General features: G+C 40.7%; 1 protein-coding gene across 7 annotated transcripts; it reads left to right on the top strand.

The window, feature by feature from the left end:
• Positions 1-189: 189 nt before the first annotated feature.
• On the top strand, positions 190-14,996 carry klhl17 (kelch-like family member 17). 7 transcript variants are annotated; one of them, XM_044352358.1, is made up of 13 exons: positions 365-1,131; positions 1,278-1,345; positions 2,803-3,067; positions 3,811-3,932; positions 4,035-4,256; positions 7,434-7,550; positions 7,716-7,947; positions 8,612-8,756; positions 9,117-9,284; positions 9,480-9,568; positions 9,731-9,804; positions 9,942-10,123; positions 12,449-14,996. In XM_044352358.1, exons 2-13 carry the CDS (start codon positions 1,301-1,303, stop codon positions 12,675-12,677), a joined length of 1,890 nt encoding a protein of 629 aa, XP_044208293.1. In that variant the 5' UTR covers positions 365-1,131; positions 1,278-1,300; the 3' UTR covers positions 12,678-14,996. The 7 variants fall into 7 exon arrangements, with proteins under 7 accessions (XP_044208298.1, XP_044208294.1, XP_044208296.1 ...); XM_044352363.1 differs by lacking the exons at positions 365-1,131; positions 1,278-1,345 and adding an exon at positions 190-357 and having other exon boundaries at positions 7,716-7,929; XM_044352359.1 differs by lacking the exons at positions 365-1,131; positions 1,278-1,345 and adding an exon at positions 193-357.
• The last annotated feature ends 6,232 nt before the right edge of the window (positions 14,997-21,228 follow it).

Genomic DNA, 21,228 nt, shown 5'->3' with positions numbered 1-21,228 from the left:
TTTTTAAACGTGACAATACAGGTGTGTTTTTAATGTAGCTTCTGACAGTAAATCACAGCACCCAAATGACACATTCGCATAATTAATTCAGGATTTACAAAATAAACGGCCGGCGCTCATGACAACCTCGAAATTTCCCCGTCAGAGCGGTGCTTACAGGAACAGGCAGTGTTGTGATGCTGCACGTGAGGTTTTAAATTAAATGATCAGCTGCATTCACGAGACAAGGTCGGTGGGAGGGGGAAGGATTGTCTTTTTTATTTTCTAGTCTGCAACATAACACCAGCCACAAAACTGGGCAAGCTTACAAACAGGAAGAAATCACTGCTGTCATATCGGCACCGACGACGGTTGGTGGTGAGTGTCTCATCCCTGTCAGACAGAGCTAACGTTAGCTAATCTGGTTAATCCATTCATACACAAAATAAATAAATAAACCGTACATTAAACAGCTGTGACGTTTATCCTGTTTGAATACCAGGATGTTGAATGCATCAGTTCCCACGTATATACGGCTTTGTAAAGTGTAAAATTATATTAAGCTCTTCACATTATTGAAAACTGAAATGTGTGTTTAATTTGTTGTCCCGGCTAACTGAGGTGAGGGGAAGGTTCAGGTTCTGACCAATCATGGCGATTTAAAGAAAAACCCCGCCCTTCTCGCTAGCATGGATAAATGTATCGAGCGCACTTCCTGACTCTGACCAGACAAAAAGGTGGATCTTAAGGTCGTTTTGTCTCACGTCAAACTATAAACGAACATCCGCTGTAAACGTGTGGGTTTTCGCGGAAGAAACGACTTAATGTGTGTTTCATGTGTCCCTTTTCATCCTTGCGGTATCATATTTCAACAACATGAGTCGTGTTGTTGTTTTTAACCAGGACAGTTACAGCTCCACCTTAAGAAACCGATGTTAGCGTTCATGCAGGGGTTTTTTTTGCATTGACGTCAACCGCATTCAGCACAAAACAGAGGCTTTCTTCATATTTAGTATGTTTGAGGCAGAATATGAAACGATAGCCGGACACCGGTATCAATTTTAAACCGACGTGACTGCGACAGCTGCTGATATATCTGCCATCATACAGCGGAAGACACTGTGTGCAACGATAACCGCAACACAACCACCGGTAAAGAAATTACACATTCATTCTTTCTATTGCTGCTGCTGCTGATAGCTGCTGTTATTCAAAATAGATGGAGTGGGGGTTGGGGTTTCCTCAGATCACATAATGAGGCTGATATATGAATAGAAACATCTTTCTGTCCAAAACAGATTACAGCACTACAAGATTGTGCATGTCTGTCCAGGAGCCACAGAGCCTTTTTTGGATACCAGCCAAGGTTTGGGACCAGAAGAGACAGATAAGATTTTAAGAGACAAGCCTGGAATTAGCAGGACAAGTGCTTTACTCCTTTTAGTTTTAACTGTGGCAACTGTGTTGTCATGTCTGCCTCAACCTCCTGTGTATCCATGTCTTAATTTGCAGCATTGTCTCATGTTATTCCCTTGGGCAGGAGAGCAGATTGTTCCCACACACATGAACATGGTGTGTGTGTGTGTGTGTGTGTGTGTGTGTGTGTGCGTGCGTTTTTTTTTTTTTTTGTGGTCTATTGTGTTTTGGAAAATGGCAACCAAAGCTGGTCGGTAGACAGCTGTGGTGACATTTGAGATGGTCCTCAGTGGGACAGTGGAGTATTTGTAGAAACAGTGCCTCGAAACAGATGGAAACATCATTATGATGCACTGATACTCAGTGGCGGATGTATTGGACTGGAAAAACACGTGAAAGTCTTAAACTTTATCAGAATTGATAATGTTGTTTGTTGTTGTTTCAGCCTTGAGTTCTGCATTTCTTGGACTTCAAACCAGTCAATATACTTTTCTGACGAGGTTGTGGTGACTGCCTATTTGTTAGAATAAGCTTGTGTACGTGTCACAGAAACTTCCTCAATATTTACAAGCATGAAAAATGAATTTAAAAATGAAAGTAAAGCATCCCTGAAGGACAGGTGTTTGGAGTACCTTTTTATAAGACACTTCTCCAAATCAGCTTCTGCTCCTATGCTGATGTATTTGAGTGAAAGTATTTTCTCCCTGTAGTCTGTTTAAGGCCTTTCTAATTTACTTCCTACAGTAGTTTGCTTAAGTGCATTCTGAATATTCATCAGAAAACAACTTCTAAGATGCCGCGTGACGATGGTTATGCAACACTGTGAAGTGTGTTCTCCATCCAAAAGGAGGGCGGATGAGAGTACAAAGGAAAAGGCCAACTCAGACTACATCCTTCTCTCCTCCCACCCTTCCTACCCGAGGCTGCAGCCGGGGTGAGGTGAAGGGGGGGGGGGTTTCACAGCTAATTCTGGTGCAATTACACTTGCTAGACAGGAGAAATTACTAATTAAATTAGAAAGGACAGTCCAAGAGACGGAGACTGCATTGATTTGACTCCAGTTTAAGGAATAATGTCCATCTTTTGACACTCTCCCTGTTGTCATAATGAGATTTAATCCGCGTTGACAGTGAATGTCAAATAATCAGGCCAGTCAACCTACTACACATAATAGTTGTACTGAGCTTTCCGTCATGCTGGTAGGCCTCCTGTCATAGCCGTCAGGATGAGTACTGTAACAATAAATAAAGGTACGATGATTACTCAGGACACCTGCCCCAACACCTGCATGCCAGCAGATAAAGTAAGCTCACTCAGGTGGAAGATTTTCCTGATGACAAAAGATATTTTTATAGGTTAATGACATCGGTATTAACTGACATGAAAATGATTTTCTCCATGTTCCAGTTGCCCAGAGCGCGGCACAGGCAAGAGCCCGCGACCGCCACATCAGGCACCATGATGGAGGGGGGCATGCAGCTGCTCAACCGTGACGGCCACAGCATCTCGCACAACTCAAAGCGCCACTACCACGACTCTTTCGTGTCCATGAACAGGATGCGACAGCGCGGCCTGCTGTGTGACATCGTGCTCCATGTCTCCAACAAAGAAATCAAGGCGCACAAAGTGGTGTTGGCATCTTGCAGCCCCTATTTCCACGCTATGTTTACCAGTAAGTTCAGTCCACGTTGTCCAGCTTCATCCCTAAACACGGCGCCTCATTTCACTTCGATTCGTGCTTTTATACCCGAAATCCGTGAAGCCTTGGACATTTCAAACTTTTAACATCAAACTGTGCGTCATTTTGCTGTGTTGCTCAGAGTTTGATGACACAACAGCTCATCTCATCCTTTCAGCATCATCATTTCCTTCCCCCTCTTCCTGTCTGGGGCACAGGTGGTCAGATGAGGTGTGTGTCTCTGATTTCCTCCAGACACTAGACCTTTCTGAGGGTACATTGTGTCTCCAGACAGTCTGCTAGTCTTCCTCTCATCTGACCCAGTCCCTAATTAGCCCATTTTAGCTGAATCAGCTGATCTTTCACGATCATACAAACAGCAAAATTACAGCTCCTCTGCAGTTGTTGTGTTTATGATTTCTTGTAACTGATAGGAGATGGAACATTTGACTGATGATGTTGAACTTCCTGACACCAAGTCTCTGCAGGAGTACTCATGTTGGGCAAGAGTTTACTCTATACTTTAAAAACAGGAATTCCAAAAACCTCAATATTTAAAACAACTGATTAAACAGACAGCAGCAAATGAGCTGTGCTGACATTTGGCAGCAGCACTGTATACATTTGGAGCTGCCATGTGTCAGAATGATTGAAGGAGGTAATTAGATCAGCTGGAGTTTTAGTAGTTATAACTTGTAGGAAAAAAGTAACAGGTCTCATCCTGTGCGGTCATGCAGATGAGATGTCGGAGAGTCGGCAGACCCATGTGACCCTACATGACATCGACCCCCAGGCTTTGGAGCAGCTGGTCCAGTATGCCTACACAGCAGAGATTGTGGTCGGAGAGGGCAACGTGCAGGTAATTTCAGACAAGACGGTCAAACTAGACTTTTTTAATTTCATTCTGATTCATCTTAAAAAGACACAAAGTACAACAGACCTGTAATTGCACACTTCCTAGACGTTGCTTCCAGCAGCGAGCCTGCTGCAGCTCAACGGGGTGCGGGACGCCTGCTGTAAGTTCCTCCTCAGCCAGCTGGACCCCTCCAACTGCCTGGGCATCCGAGGCTTTGCTGACACACACTCCTGCAGCGACCTGCTCAAGTCAGCGCACAAGTATGTCCTGCAGCACTTTGTGGAGGTGTCCAAGACAGAGGAGTTCATGCTGCTGCCACTGAAACAGGTAGGACTGATTTATTTCCTGTCCTCTGCTGGCTTTTAAAGCAGTTTTAATGGGTGGTATATTCATGGTGGAAAATAAACAATTGTTGGTAAATCTCTCTACTAGTAATTGCTACCTCAGTGCTGGTAATTTTCTCACCTTGAGATCTGGCAGTGTTCTTGTACACAGTCACTACTGGGAACTTGCGTGTAAAAGTAGAACACTTTTATTCAATATAAAAGCCGCTGCCAAGTAGACAAAAACATTTCCTGATCAGGCCTGGTCTGTGTTTACTTGTCTGTGTCTGTGACAACAGTTGAGCCATTACTTTAAAAATGTAATTCATTATGAATTCATGACAATTATTGGCTTAACAAGTTGCTGCTTACTACACTTTGCTTGCTCAACTTAGTCAATCCCCCCAGTCGTTAGAAATATACTAAAGAAAACACAAAGATGAACACAGTACTGTGAAGCTCTTAAATCTGTTGCTGCATATTTTTCATCACCTTGTCCTCACCAATAGGAGCACAGCTGCCTGTTTCCACACCAGACATGTTTTTCACCACGGAGACTCCCAAAGGAAAGTGGCCATGAGCATGCCATTGTGTTTATAACACTCATTAGAAAGAACGCTCTTCTTCCTCGGCTAGCTGCGTCAGTCACTGTCTCTTGCGATTTTGTCATTTCACTGCGCCGCCATGGACTACTTTATCTGGCACATCACCTCAGCCTCAAACTATCACTTATTCATCAGCTGGGCTCAGCAGTGGCAACGCTATGGTTCCTGTCCTGGAAAGTGGTTATTATGCAAAGCTGGTTACATTTTCACAGTTGCTGTATTGTTTTTAGAGCTAACAGTGTTGCTTACTTCTCTTAGCTATCAATAGGGGTTTGTTTTTTTTGGTTTGAATATTTTACTGTCACTATAGTCATCCAATGTTTTCAGGCTAGCTAATTCAGTGTTTACTATGAAGTGGGGCAGCAGCAGCCAGGAGGTTTCTACCTTGATTGCCAGTTGCTCCACAGAGCTGCCCAGTGGCCAACAGATCAGGCTGTGGTCATGCTGGCAGCCCTTTAGTGGGAATTTGTGTTGAGCAGGGCGTTCCTGAAAAAGAGAGCAATTGTTCCCCTAGATAAATAAAGGTTAAAGAAATAATGTAGGCACAGTCTGTGATCCAAATTTAAACAGGGAGGTCCCACAACCTAAATTCAACACACAGGATTGTTAAACAGGCCTGTGATTTTGTAATGTTTTGCCTTTTTAAATGAGCTTAACAATATCAGACATCTATCGGCACAGCAGGTGCTTAGTTCCTCCAGCCAGGTATTGGAGGATTCACATTGATGTGTGATTAAAAGAGAGAACATGATCATCTCTTATGTGAAATGGCGTCTGTTCCCAACAATTGTCTGTTGAGCCTCGCCAGGTCACAAAGTGGCAGCGGAGAGAAGTAACAAACAGCTGCCAACATCACTTTCCCATTATCTTCTCACCTCTCGGAGGATCAATCCCCACAGCACTAAAGAGATTGTGCTCCGTAAGAGTAAAATGCCAAGCTTTGCTGTCTCTGTCTGTGGCCCTCAAAGCCCTGAGACTGAATCTGCAATGTGAGTGTGTGGGCAGAGTCCGTTAAAACACTGAAAGTTAAGCCGCATAAAGGCAGAAATTAAAAATAGACAATTTTCTTTTCTTTATTTCTTTTCTTCTGTCCCTCTCTTTCGTTTGGCTTACCGCCCCGTTCTGTCAGCAGCTGTTCTGTGCCTGTGTGTCACAAATCTGCACCAGATCTGGATTTATGTACTGGCTGAGCTCACAGAGCTGTGAAATATGCCCCATATTTCTTTCCATGTGCTGTGAAGGAAGTGGCAGGGCATGGCAGGATTGTGACTAGCCGGCTTTGGTGATGCTTCATGGATGTAGCATCACATGCATGACATCATTAAAGAAGACAGGATGAATGCATCCTAATTACTATGTGTGTAATGTATACAGACATCTTAAGCGTCTTCGCGCAGATGAAATGTCTTTTTATTCATATTTCTGCTGCCATACTACAAGGGCTGTTAGTTCGTAAACTCAGCCCCTTTTCCTTTACATCTCCGCACACACTTTGTTTGAGTTACTGTGATGCGGTATGTGCATGCAGAGGTAAAGGAAACTGCAGAGTGGGGCAGGGGCAGCAGCAGCAGCAGTATTTCTCTGTGTGACAGTGGATTAGTGGAGGCTGTTCCTGGGAGGCTGCTAACTGTTGCCCTGATCAGGTCGGGCAAGGCAGCAGCTGGCTGCTCTGGCCCCACCCAGACCTGCCAGCTTTAGGATGATCTGGGAACGGTGCCAGCCAGCCACTCAGACTGCAGCACTCGTTGTGCCACAGTCGCACACACATACACATACGTGGTAACTTAAATATATCATGGCACCACTACGCACTAAACAGACCTTTATATAGCTCACAAGGAATTATGTGTGAATACTCAGTTAAAATCGAACCTCAAATAATATTGTTTCACTTTTATTTTTCACTGATTGATTCAATTCGACAGGTGTCATTTTGAAACGCCAAAGACTACGACTGGGTATCGTTTAAAAAATTATGATACCAAGACCAATACCAATACCAATACCAGTACCCTTAAAGTGATACTGATACCAACAGAATACTTCTTTCGTTACCCATCATGCGAGTGGAAGCATTCAGTTGCGTAATATGCCACTACTCCTCCCCATCCAAATCATTTTTACACAAATACATTTTGAAAGTGTTCAAACTTAGTTTTCTGGCATCACGACACACTGAACTACCAACTACATCAAATACACCGCGCTCGACTTCACCAGCACAGAATATATGGGTTGTTGTCAACATGATACAAATCATGGCAGGGAGGAGAAGAGAGGAAGGAAGAGAGGTGACAGTTCACTAGACAAAGTCAGGTACGACATCATGCAGGAACTAATATTATCTGTGGCTTTACTTCCTGTGTTGATGTGTTTGATGAGGCGGCTTTCACTGTCAGATGAAATGAAGACTAACTGTGTAGCTCAAGATGTGAAGAGTATATGTAAAGTATTTAAGTGAACAGATTGGCAATGTGTATTCATTATTTTTTTAAGAAGCAAATGCTTCTAAGTCGTTCTTGTAAGTTATTATATGAAATGTCTCTCTGCTCATGTGCTCTCTTCTCTCCATCCAGGTCCTGGACTTGATCTCCAGTGACAATCTCAATGTGCCATCTGAAGAGGAAGTGTACCGAGCCGTGTTGAGCTGGGTGAAACATGATATAGATGGACGCAGGCAACATGTGCCTTGGGTAAGACTCATCTCACCTCACCCAAGATGATCTCTTAGCACTGATTTGTTTTTCGAACTTGAACATACGGTTACCCAAAATCCCTCTGACACAGTCTCTATTGCATTTCCATCACATGTCGTTCTGGCCCCAATTCACCACCCACCTTCCCTCTGCCCCTGTTAGTTGATGAAGTGTGTGCGGCTGCCGCTGCTGAGGCGAGACTTCCTGATGAGCAACGTGGATACAGAGCTGCTGGTGCGTCACCACTCGGAATGCAAGGACCTGCTGATCGAGGCCCTCAAGTACCACCTGATGCCTGAGCAGAGGGGAGTCCTCAGCAACAGCAGAACGCGCCCACGACGCTGTGAGGGCGCCAGCCCTGTGCTCTTCGCCGTTGGTCAGTGTGTCCCTGAAGGTACCCATCAGGGTACACTTTAGCTACACATGAATTAACTTTAGCTTCTCATGTCACTCACGAAGCATTTTTACAGTCATGAGATAACAATACTGATATCATGAGATTAGATATTGTCTGGGGTTTCTCTAGAAATGTCTGATAGCTTAAATGTATTCCAGGTCTTAATGGATGCTTTGCAGTCAAGTAACACATGTGTTTGAACTTCTTTGACTGTTAAAGCTGAACAAAATGAACAATGAACAACTGCTTTTCTGTCGTAGCTAGATCAGTAATGTTTTTTTCCTTGTTGTATCTAACTTAGTTTAGTGTTTCATAGTTTGTTGTCTCACAACTTAATGAGATGTAAATACAATTGAAGTTGAATGTTGCATAAAAACCTGCATTTGCAATTACAGCACACTTGTTCAAACAGTATATCAAGTACAGATATACCATTTATTCAGATATCAGTATCAGAATAAAAGCCATTCCTTAACTGCAGTAGAGGCTGAAATTTGATCCACTACTGAGTGAACCTGGATTTAAGCCAGAATTAACCTACAACTTGGAAACAGTTCTCTAAAATGATGGCCAACATTGGCCAAAAATGTCTGCATGCTCATAACATCACTGTATATTTTCATGTTTTAAGCATTTTGTCGTGTGTGTGTGTGTGTCCCAGGTGGTGGCAGCCTGTTTGCCATCCATGGAGACTGCGAGGCATATGACACCAGGACAGACCGCTGGCACATGGTGGCATCCATGTCCACTCGGCGGGCGCGGGTGGGCGTGGCAGCCATTGGGAACAGACTCTATGCTGTTGGAGGGTGAGCGATGAGAAGCACAATGTTGACCTTTGACCTCAAAACGAGTTAACCTTATCTGGAACCTTAGCTCGCATCTCTTACTCATACACATATTACTCAGTTATTTACTTAAATTACAACCTCACTGTTGTAAGGAGGAAGCTTTGGCAGGTGGAATATATAAATGATTTACATGTAAAATGCAATGCAAAAACAAACAGTCTCATCAGTTTCAGGTCTTTCGTCTGTGCAAAATGCCTTTTTCCCCCGTTGCTATTTATTGCATTTTTATTCAGAGATCAGTCAAAGCTGACACATACTGACACTTCAGCACCAGTCATTAAAAGGACATTTCTGATTCATTTGTCCAAATCTCCGCAGGTATGATGGAACCTCAGACCTTGCAACTGTGGAGTCGTATGACCCCATCACTAACTCATGGCAACCTGAGGTTTCCATGGGAACACGGAGGAGCTGTTTGGGTGTAGCGGTCCTGCATGGCCTGCTGTATGCTGCTGGAGGTTATGATGGAGCTTCTTGCCTCAACAGGTACACACAGACCGATGTTTTAGTGATTAATGCCGAACATCTTGATACTTTTCAGTCAGATTTAGTATGTTGTTGTATCTTCTTGCAGTTTTGTGTGTTCTGATGCTATTTTCGAGGCCAGGTCTCAAAGATATTTTATCTAAATAGGACAATATTTGAGTGTCACTATAAGTAAGTCTTTTTCTCCTCTTACAGTGCAGAGCGTTATGACCCTCTGACCAGTACATGGACCTCAATTGCTGCCATGAGCACCCGAAGGAGATATGTCCGAGTAGCAACTCTGGGTAGGAACTAGGAACAAACATACTATTAAGTAGATGCTGTTCCACTGTGTGTTTATGTTTCACTGTCTACATTTTAATGTCTGAAATCAAGAGGGAGTTGCTACCTTGGTATCTGACTGCTAATATTTACATTGTGAGCGTTTACTCCCTTTTCCCCTCCAGATGGCAGCTTGTATGCAGTGGGAGGTTACGACAGCTCCTCACATCTCGCAACAGTGGAGAAATATGAGCCCCAGGTAAAGTGTATGCTGTTAAATTTATCATCAAAGAAACTTGTCTGTTGCCAGGTTTACATCAAATGAATGTGGAAGAAAAAAACATTATGGGTGAATCTAAATGTGTCCCATGCTCTGCATTGTGATTGGATGAACAGAGTAACACATGGACAGCCATCGCCAACATGCTGAGTCGGCGCAGCAGCGCCGGGGTGGCCGTGCTGGACGGTATGCTGTATGTCGCAGGAGGAAATGACGGCACCAGCTGCCTGAACTCTGTGGAACGGTTCAGCCCCAAGACCAACACCTGGGAGGGAGTGGCCCCAATGAACATACGCAGGTTAGTCTGCAGTCAGAGGTCACAGTAGCACAAACAGAACAGACACAGTAGAAGTATGTCCTTCAGAACTGTTATAGTATAATAAGGACAGAAGTGAAATGAACTCTACCCACTGTGAACAATACGGCAAATACAAAATTTCTAACTGCCAGAACTTGATTTAAACATGAGAGAGCAGACATTAGCTCTTCAGGCGAGAAATGTTTGACCGGAAAGACCCCTTGTTGTAGATGTACAGACTAATATTTGATTCACAATACATTTCTTCCTTGTTGAGGCTTATTAAAAGACAGCAAAAACTACAGAAACAATCCTAATCTGATAACTGTTTCGTACATAATAGACTGCTGAGCTACTAACCTCATGTGCAGTGCTTGTATAGACTAGTTTTGTGCTGAACTGAATGTGACAGCTTGAACAAGAATCAGCGCTGAACGTACTACTGAATTGAAGATCATCAGAATCATATCGGACCATATGAACAGTGATGTGTTCACTTACTGACATAGATACTGAGGTGCATTTGAACAGTGATGTGACGACTTAGCTCAGGAAAAGAGTTAACAAACTACACAGCCAGTGACTATGAATTTTGAACAAAATTGAACACAGTGATTTGCATCAGCAAAAATTTCTAATGAGAACCACCAGAGTGAGTAAAGAAGCATCTAAGACTGAAGCGCTATTTACTAAGTTAAAATATACTTTATGGTACTGTTACATGACTCATTACAAGACCCTGCTTTATTTGTATGAGTAAGAAAGACTCGCAACTTCTATTACATGTGCACAAAACGCAACACATTTTTACACAACTTTTAGACTAGTTTCACCAACTAGTATTTTTAATTTGTTCATATGATACTGATACTGATGGAGAAAAGATGGGAGAGGAGGTGACATATGACAAGGGACCTGATGTGGATCCAGGAAATTTAAGTAAAGTGACACACCTTAGAGAACTGAGCCATCAGGACGGCCCGGTTGTACTATTCCAACTCAGTGATGAGTGATGCTAAAATGCATCAGCCTCAAATTAAATCTCCTTTTCAAAAAAGCTAAAAAACAAAACTGTTGTGCCGTCTTGTCAGAAGGGTTGCCATGTGATTATTTTGCTCTGTGGAAAATCTTCACTCTTCCCACTGTGGGATTTGGGGCATTTTGATCTCTCCCTAACTGCATAAATGTCAAACCACCCCTTTTCCACAACAGTCTTTCTTAGTCTTTTCTTAGAAGATGATACTTGTTTTGTGGGTGCAAACAGTCGTGCGCACACACACCCTCACAGTATTGTATTGATACAAGATCGGCATCAAGTAGTGAGATTTAGAGATGTAGCAGTTTTGAATTTGTGGAAACATCAGCAAATTTACTTGTTCCTCAGACCTTGACAAACACACACACTCAGACACACACTTGCTTGTGTGTGAGTCAGTATACTGTGGGAGCAGGGAAACCTGAAGACAGTTGACTGTGCAAGTTCATGAATAAACCCTGGATTTTTATCAGCTGTGTGACTTTGAGCACTTTTCTTGTTCAGTTGCTGAGAGGCTCCATTTACACAGTCCAGAACATCACACTGTATTTACTACTAATCTATCGCTCCTCTACTTCAGACACGTGCCAGTGTGAAATAATTACAGTTATCTTGGCCCAAATTATCTTGCTGTATCTTGACAATGATATAAAAATGTTGATTGAAAATCTTCATACACTATTAAATCGTTAAATCTGAATAAAACATTGTACAGATTAAAAAGATGAAGGCGTGTGTGAAGCATCTACGTTTTAGAATTTGTAGCTTCTTTGCATTTTGCTTTCCCAAAGTACTTATATGAGTTCACCCTCTTCATTTCCTCTCACTGGATGAAAGCTAGGACGGGGGGCCTCCTGTTCCTCTGGTAGTCCACCACAAGCCCATTGGTTTTGCTGATATTGAGCTTCAGGTGATTATCGTTGCACCATGTGACGAAGCTCTCTGTCAGTCATCTGTACTCCTCTGTAAGAGTCTGGATGGACATGGACGTAAACTGTAACTTGACTGGTTGGCGGAGACATACAACCTAAAAGGGGTATTTCTAGTTCAGACTTAAATCTACGTGCCTTAACAGAGGAAAAATGTATCTTTTTTTCCCACTGGTCCTTCTGCTGTGCTAAATTTGTATTTACGGCACTGTGTCCAGTCCACAACTGTGTCCAGTCCACAACTGTGTGGCGTGAGGGGCTCACTCTTCTTGTCAGTTAGTGTTAAAATCATAGTCATTAAAAACTAAAACTAGAAGTTCACAATCCAGGTATTTTGAACTGGTTTCTTTTTCCCTCCAGGAGCACCCATGACCTGGTGGCTATGGATGGCTGGTTATACGCAGTGGGAGGTAACGATGGCAGCTCCAGTCTCAACTCCATCGAGAAGTACAACCCGCGCAGCAACAAATGGGTCGCGGCCTCCTGCATGTTCACGCGGCGCAGCAGCGTGGGCGTGGCTGTGCTGGAGCTGCTGAACTTCCCGCCGCCCTCCTCGCCCACCCTCTCGGTGTCTTCCACCAGCCTTTGACACGGGGTCACTGCTTGGCTGACCTCAGCCTCTGCTGCTACATCCCAGACTGGCTCTGGGAAGAGACGCAATTGCTCTGTTTGAGAGGGAGAGGAGGAAGAGAGAGAGACGGGAACGGACAAGATACATGAATGGAGGGGAGAGAGGAGACAGAGGGCAGGTGTGATTGAGGCTTGGTGAATATACAGCACCCTCCAGAATCAGTGGCACCCTTGGTGAAGATTTGGCCTATCGCAGCAATAAAAAAAAAAATCTAAAAATCTACAAAAATCTCAAAAGAAATGTTCCACAAGTAACTCTTCATTTTTTAACACATCAGATGCTTCCTTAAAAATCCATTGAGCTCTTAAATTCAGTGTAATTGAAGCCCAGATAGCACTATAAACACACCAGTGTTGATAGGTGACATATACGGTAGACCAAAATGAGTTTACTCACTCTATTGGCTTTTCAAAAAATGCAAAAAAAGGCAATAATTCTGCTAACCATCCTTTTTTTAGAATTATCTTCTGTTATTTTTCCCCTTAAACTTTTTATATTTCTGATTTCGTGCTCTGGCTGCTTTTTGCCAAGTTTTGCGGTTAATTCTGGACTGGACTGTATCTAACCTGGATGCCTGAAACTCCGCTGTACAGCTCCACCCGACAGATACCAGCTCCCTCTCTTTACAGAGTACAGATATTCCTGGATCAAGACGTGTGACCATTATTTCCCCCCCGAGCCTCATTTCCCCCCCACCCACCACTCCAGTGTTTGACACACTAAACGTGAAACTTGGTGGACACTGAATTCTGTCATGCGTAATGTAAATGTTTTTGGTTTGATGTTGTCGTCCTCTGAAAGATTTTTCTTTTTGATGTCAGGATTTTTTGCAATAATGTGTATAAAAAAAAAAAAAAGAGAAAATGAATGATTTTACTTTTGGAATGTAGCTTTTGACTGGTTGTACCATGCATGTTTACATACTGGCATTGACTCCCAACTGGAGGATAAAATGTGGTAGTGCTGCTATACCACACTAGGTGGTAGTAACAGGTAATGTTATAAATCCTTCCCACGCTGCAGGAGAGCATGGACACCAACATAGAGAAACCAGGCCCTCACAACTGTAAATGAGTTTGAAACCTTTTTTATAAAAACAGAGAATAATTATGTTGAACTATATGTATTTATAAAGATGTATAAATTCTAATATATTTCATTTTAAAGATGCTTAGAGAAAGAAACAGATGAGACCTATGCCTATTTAAGAGTGTTTTAATATATTTATTTAGGTGTGTGATGTGCATGTCATCAATGGAGATGACTAAGAGAATGTCTACGTGTGAGAGGGAAGGTTTGTGTGCATTTGTGAGTTTCTCCTGGTTAAGAGGACTGACTGTTGCATTTGATATGCAGCATTTCATTTGTGTTTGGTAATGTTTCCTCACTGCCACAAGCATGACCTCACGTGATACTGTACCTTATATGTCTGCTACATTTGTGAAAAAGGCTTTAGTTTCTTTCAAACCTGTTGATCAGTCAATCAACAGACAATATTGTCTTTAATCCTACTTCTCAGTTATTTGTTGAAGGACATGAAGGTGGATATGATCCATGACAGTTTAAAATTACATAAGAGCCGCAAGTACTGATTTACCTACAGTATAGTAACACTGAATGAGTGATGCTGTTGATACTTGGTGCTGTCGTATTCCCTTTCACAGCAGTTAATTGTGGTTTCTTGATATGATTCCTCATTGTTGAACAGGATCCAACTCTTATTGAACCATAAATGTGACAACTGTATAATTAACCACAAATATACTGACTGTACAACCTGCAGTGGGCGATTTCATAATGTTGCCACTGAACGTGCATTGTCTAAAACAAATGGATCACTTTTGTCTTTTTGACTCAACTGTGAGTCAATAACCATCATTTCATGTGTAGTGCAGTGATACCATTTTAAACTTCTGAGAAGTTGCCTTTTTTTTTTCCTTTTTTTGAAGGATTTTGTTGATCCGGTTCTGTTTATGTAAATCTATCATACTTTCCATTATGTGTTTGAGCGGACCCAGTAGAATAGGAGCTGTGATTGTCTAATGGAGACTTTTGTGGGACTGTAAATAGAAAGATTGCTCAAGTTATCTTGAATCCATTTGTGCAATTTCAATGTGACTATAGCTTCTGTTTAGTTTGTGTTTAACGTGGTGATAATTGTTTATTTATGATATGTTTGTTATTTATGAGGAACTTTAAAATATTGAATTTTGCACTATTGCGAAATGGAGCAATACACTGTAAAAAATTAAATAAAGATGTTTTCAGATGTGATAATGTCTCAAAGGCACACACACACACACACACATTGACCTAGGTCACCTTTGGGGACATTACATAGACTTACATTCATTTTCTGGAGACTTAACCCGACCTTAACCACTGACCACTAGGGACATGGCTTTTGTCCCCAATGGGACTGGTCTTTAGTCTGAAATTTGTCACCAAAAGTAGTTTTTGTCACACACACACACGCAAACACACAGTAGCTGGGACAAAATCTTAAACACATCCTGTAACTTAAAACAGCAGGTTTTATCCCTGCATTTCCAGTATGTGTCTCACTGGACCCACCACATGTCATTCTGGATTGGAGAAGCAGCTAAATACCCGATGAAAACACACACAAACACACACACACTAAAGGTTGTGTTGCTAGGCTCACTATACACTGTTGCTTGGTACCTTCCCAACATTCTCCTCTTTCACTGTGATCTAAGCAGACAGCTGAACACTCTCACTTTACCCTTCTTGACCTCAGTCACATGGCATTCACACCTGTGGCTGCCTCTGCACACGCTTGAACCTATGAACTCCCACTCACCCAAAAACACAAACGCAGGCCAAATACACACAATGCAAAATACCCACGGGTTTGAATGGGACAAATAACTGACGACTAGGACTGCAGATACAGCTGGTTTTATACTACATTCTGAGGGCAGCACATGGAGATACATCTGTGTGTGTGTGTTAGTGTGAAGCTTTGCTATACTAAAGAATGGATATTGTAAAGACCAATGTTGGTTGCAGATATCTGTGAAATGTTAAGGTCACAGTTAACATGATGTCAGATGTCAGAGGAGAAAATAAGTTTGCAAATTTCCAAAACTTTATCATTTTTAGTTTTCTCTCAGTTGCTCTGGATTATGTTATTTATTGCAGATTTTATGAGACAACATGGAACTGTACATTTTTGCTTAATGCTTGTATTTGATAGCAAATGATCCAGATTTTTTTGCCTAATAAAATGGATAAATTACTAGACAAATGGGCAGGAAAGGGATTGTAAGTGTATTTACAGATGATTACAAATAATATCATTTGAAACAATAGCAACTAAATTTAATATAGGTAACAAACATTTCTTTAAATATTTACAAATAAGGAGCTGTCTCATGAAACAGCAGAAAGAAGAACAGAGTCAGATAATTCATGGGTTACTGGAATTCATTAACAAAAATAGAAAAAGTGAAAATAGTAAAATCTCAAAACTGTACAAAATCCTACAGGAAACAAAGGTAAATGTGGACAACACCAAAGAGAATCGGGAAACGAAACTGACAACAACAATTTCCGAAGAAGATTGGAAAGAAGTATGTAAAAGAGTTTTTAAGACAACACAATCAAAATATTGGAAAGAATTTGCTTAGAAAATTAACATGAGGCTTTTCCTAACACCCAAATTATATCAAAATATAGTCGATCAGACAGGGCGCCGAATGCTGAAAGGGTTTTGGGGGCAGTTCAGGACAAGGTCACGAATATTTTCCATTTAAAGAGGCTGTTAAATCATCCAATATTATATCAGGTAGCATTCCACTAGAAATAGAGAGGGAAGGAGATAAATATCTGTATTCAATAATTTGCTTAGCCGCATTAAAACAAATTACACAGAACTGGCTGGCCGTTAAACCACCATCTATTAACACCTGGAAATTAACAGTCAAAGAGATCAAAGAAATGGAAAGAATCACTTATTAGTTGAAAAACAGCGAAGAGGAATTTAAAAGAAACTGGAGTTAATGGGTCATGGAAATAGATGGAGTGGAACAGTAAAATAAGAGTACCGCAGAACCTTTTCTTTATTTTCTTGGTTATGTCAAAAGCAAAAGTTGTATAAATGTGGCAGGATGAATGAAATAAGTGACAAAATTGATAACTTGTAATGTAAAAACCTGCAAAAATGTAATTAAAAAAACATGGAACTGTATTATTTGAATGCAAGCTCCACAACCTTGCTGTTAAAATGATATTCCACCCAAATCAAACACAATTGATGGCTGTTAAAAAAAAAAAAAATATATATATATATATATATATATATATATATATATACATATATATTGTTCCCATCTTCACGGAGAAGACCATCAAATCACATTGGTTACGACAAATTCTAATTGTGACAAAAATCTTGTCAGAATAATCTCAAAACGTTCCTGCGACATGATCCACTTCTCTGCTGTCCATTCATATGCTCTGTATGTTATTAACATTTATGATATCAGTAAAATATGACTAATAACAGGAAGTTTCCAGCAGAGCTTAGAAGTTTCCAGAGGGTTTGAAGAAGTGGTGTATTTACCAGTAAAATAAAAAGACTAATAAAAGAACAATAAGACTCTTTGGACCATAAGGAGCAGGAAGGACAGCAGAGAACTGGATTATGCTGCAGGAGTTTCTATTGACTATCTGTCCCCGTTACTGTTTGAATCCACTGACTCTTCTCAATCAATCAATCAATTTTATTTAAAGTGCAGAATCACCATGCAGCATGGTCCCAATACACTTTACAGTTAAAAAGAATACATAGGATGAAACATACAGCAATCAATTTACAATAATAAAATCAAAAGTGAAACAACCACATTAAAAACATCAATGTTAAATGGATGTTAAAAGGTGATGGGCCCGGCTAAGTTTTAGGGGAGGCTGTCATGAAGTGAATAAAGGAAGGTTTTCAGTCTTGATTTAAAGATATCAACAGAACGTACTTCTTGACATGTAATAGAAGACCATTCTAGAGATAAGGGGCACGGTAGGCAAATACTCTGAAGCCAGCTGACTTTTTGTTAACTGAAGGAATAACCAGGAGACCAGCATCGAGCATCCTTCTCTATGAAAGACAAAACTGCCAACTTTTTACACCCAACTTTCAAGAGAAGGAAACTGAAAGTTAGATTTTGGTTGGATTATTACTCTACATGTAATATGTGCTTGTATTGGTTTCTGCTTACAGTAGCTGTGAGTCACTTCGGCTGCTATGAAGATGCTAATGAGTTTACAACCTGTCCAGATGAATGTGCTCACCCTGGAGGAGCTGCTGCCCTTATCAGGTCGTGGAGATGCTGTCACCCTCTCTGGAGGAGCTGCTGCAGCTGATCCGGGGGGGGAGCGGTCAGTTCCTTCTCTTCATCCTCTCAGCATTCCTACTACTGGAGCCTCTCCTCTTTCCTCCTGGTGTCAGTCTCTGTACAACCCTTATCAGGTCACGGAGATGCTGTCACCCTGTCTGGACTTTTGTGTCAACTGGACCTTTGCACCTTCTGCAAGAAGCCCATACACCGTCTGACATGCTGCTTAAGATAAGACTGGGCCTGCAATGGAAAATCTGTCAACCTCATTGAAACTATGACTGTACTGATCATATTTACCTTATGTTCTTCACAGTAACAATAAAACTGAAGGCTTTAATGCTCAAAAACACAAACACAAGATGTGTGCCTGATGGCAGATAGATAGATAGATAGATAGATAGATAGATAGATAGATAGAAATTAAAGGTTTAGAGTAGCCACTTGACATGAATCAAAATAAAAAAACAATGAGGTAAGTAAAAGAAACAAATGCGATTAAAGGATAAATTATATACAGTAACTAAACAACTCAATTCATATATAAAAAATAAACAGAATATAACCTTAACTATAATATACTATATGCTGAGTATACGCTGTTCAATGATGTGATGTTAAAGCTGCTCTGTTTTTAGACTCAAACAGTATTCACAAAATTACATCCTGAACACTAAAAAAACCACTTAACAAGTTACTGTAAAAATGTGCTTGACAACATTAAAAACTAGTTGAATCAACACCTCTGACAGCATCAAACATGACCCCATTATATAATTATGCTGCTTTTATCAGTGTAAGTTCTGTATCCCTTTAAATTCCTACAATGTATGTATTCCTTTAATTATGCGCAGTATATATTAAGTCAGATAGATTAGACTAAGAAAATCTAAAAAGTATATTAAAAGGTTAGTACAATATCTGCAGTAGATATTTGGTATTAATCTAAGCAGTGAGACTGTAGCAGTTTCACCCAGTTTTTTTTTCTATCTCTCATTTTAATAGTTAAGACGTCAGCAGAGTTCCTCGGAAATTCTAAACCATGTCTGACATGTCACCACAACACATGCCTATAGGTAGTCTTAATGCTGACTTCTTTGTTTAGTTTTTTTTCCATAAAGTTGAAGTAAAAATAGATGATGAAAAAAGATCATATCAACGTAAGAACCCCGACATTCACAGTGTGTGATTATGTTTGTAAGTCTGTCATATCTGTTACATCTAAATAAAAACAGTCCTCTTCTCTCTAGTTTACTATAATCAGATAAACTGGTGGAGTGTGACAGAAACTGGGATCTACTGAATTTAGAAATTGAGATAGTTAATCAGACTTTGACTGATCTTGCCTTCAAAGGAGGGACGGGGTCCAATTAAGATTCCTTTATGGTCGTCCTGTGTGAGAACTTTGGCACGTCAGATTCTCTGTTGGACACCTGATGTTGGGGGCCTCATATCCAGACTCTGTTTTAGTGGCCTGAGGTGTGACTTTAGCACCGCTGCTCTCACCCGCTGAGTCTGGATAAACACAAGCGAGTGACTTCTCAGGGAGAGCCAAAGTTCAACCCCACCACACATGGAGGGAATGACATTATGAATATTTTGTCAATTTAGGCTTCTTGTTTTGAGCAGATGTGAAACATCTAATAAAATGGTCTAAACTTTAAAGAAACCCAAACTGTCCTCTACGTTGGTACAGAGATGGGTCCAATCTAACATTATTTTGGTGAGCACAGACTGAGAAACTGAAACATACCAGATAATAAAAAGTCATTATTTTTAATGGGAAACTATGTGGGCTATTGTTAGGAAACAGCTCATTCAGGATATACCATCTGAAATACGGTAGGAAAAAATGAATGGGCTGTTTGTCTTTCTAGATATGCTGTTGCTTTTGGCAAAGCACCCGGTATTTCCCCTTTCCCATCAAACAATATGACACACGTCTGTAGGCGTGCAATCTACTGTGGTAACCTAACCTTACCCACAAAGTGAGTTATATAACAACAACAAGCACATTTATAAAAGTCTGTAGTCACCATGTGAAGGACATGGTCTGCTTGAAAATAAGCACTTTGTACGATATGTTGCTTGTTGAATTGTTGGTTTTGAAATGTTACAAAAACTTTCAGACGCAGCTCTGGAGGTTTCAGACAATGATCCCACGTGTATACTGGCCCCATGAGACTCGTTACATATCAGAACCAAAATTTTTCGATGTTTGTAAAATGGAGAGACAAACTTGTTTCACCACTAGAAGGGAAAAAATGTACAGTTTGGTCTGAGAGTGTCGCCAGAGTAAAAATAATGTTGTTACTCAAATCGAAAGGGTTTATCCTCTGTTCAGTGGTTGTTTAAAGACATCTGATGCTGCCATCAAACTGATATCTGTAGGTTGTATTTTAAACAGGTCACGTAAACAACACATACGTCACCTTTATGTTACAAGTTATGACACAAGTAATGGACATTGAACTTGGAACTGGTTCAATGTTTGTTTTTATCGTCTTTCAGTTTCGCTTTTGGAAAAGACAGAGTAAACGACAAAATAAAGTTTAAAAGGTAACTTCATAAGCTCTGATATTTAAAGAAAAAATTCTGTTTATGCCGCAATTTGTCATCTCAGAGATTTTAAAAACATTTCCACTTACAAAGTTATGAATACCATCAATGAATCATTAATGTAAACTTGTAAACATGACAAATATAACCCAACCCTACTATTACCTCATCAACTTCAGCACTGCTAGCATATTAACAAACAGCATGTTTACATGCAAAAGTTGCCTTCAGCATCTCAGCATATACACATAACTATAGTTAGATGGTAATATGCTAATGAACAGCATGTTAGTGGAAGATACTAACATTTTGCGTGTTAGCGTCTCACAAGTTTAAACACCTCTTAATTGACTGACTGGGATTGAGTCATTAGTTTCAGAGATAATCCTGAAGTCAAGAGTTGTTGTTTGGAAATTTTTGGCAATGACTAATCCTCTGAGGACCTTGAATATCTGGGTCAAATTTTATGTCAACACATACAATATTTGTTGAGATGTTTCATGTCAGATAAAATCATTGTGACCAACTGACACTCTTTTTCTTTTTTGGACCAACTGACTTTGCATAGATGAACAAAAATGTTTGTCATGAAG

The sequence above is a fragment of the Thunnus albacares genome, chromosome 5 (genome assembly GCF_914725855.1).
Source record: "Thunnus albacares chromosome 5, fThuAlb1.1, whole genome shotgun sequence".
NCBI classification, from domain to species: domain Eukaryota; kingdom Metazoa; phylum Chordata; class Actinopteri; order Scombriformes; family Scombridae; genus Thunnus; species Thunnus albacares.
This window is presented reverse-complemented; position numbering and strand designations above follow the sequence as displayed.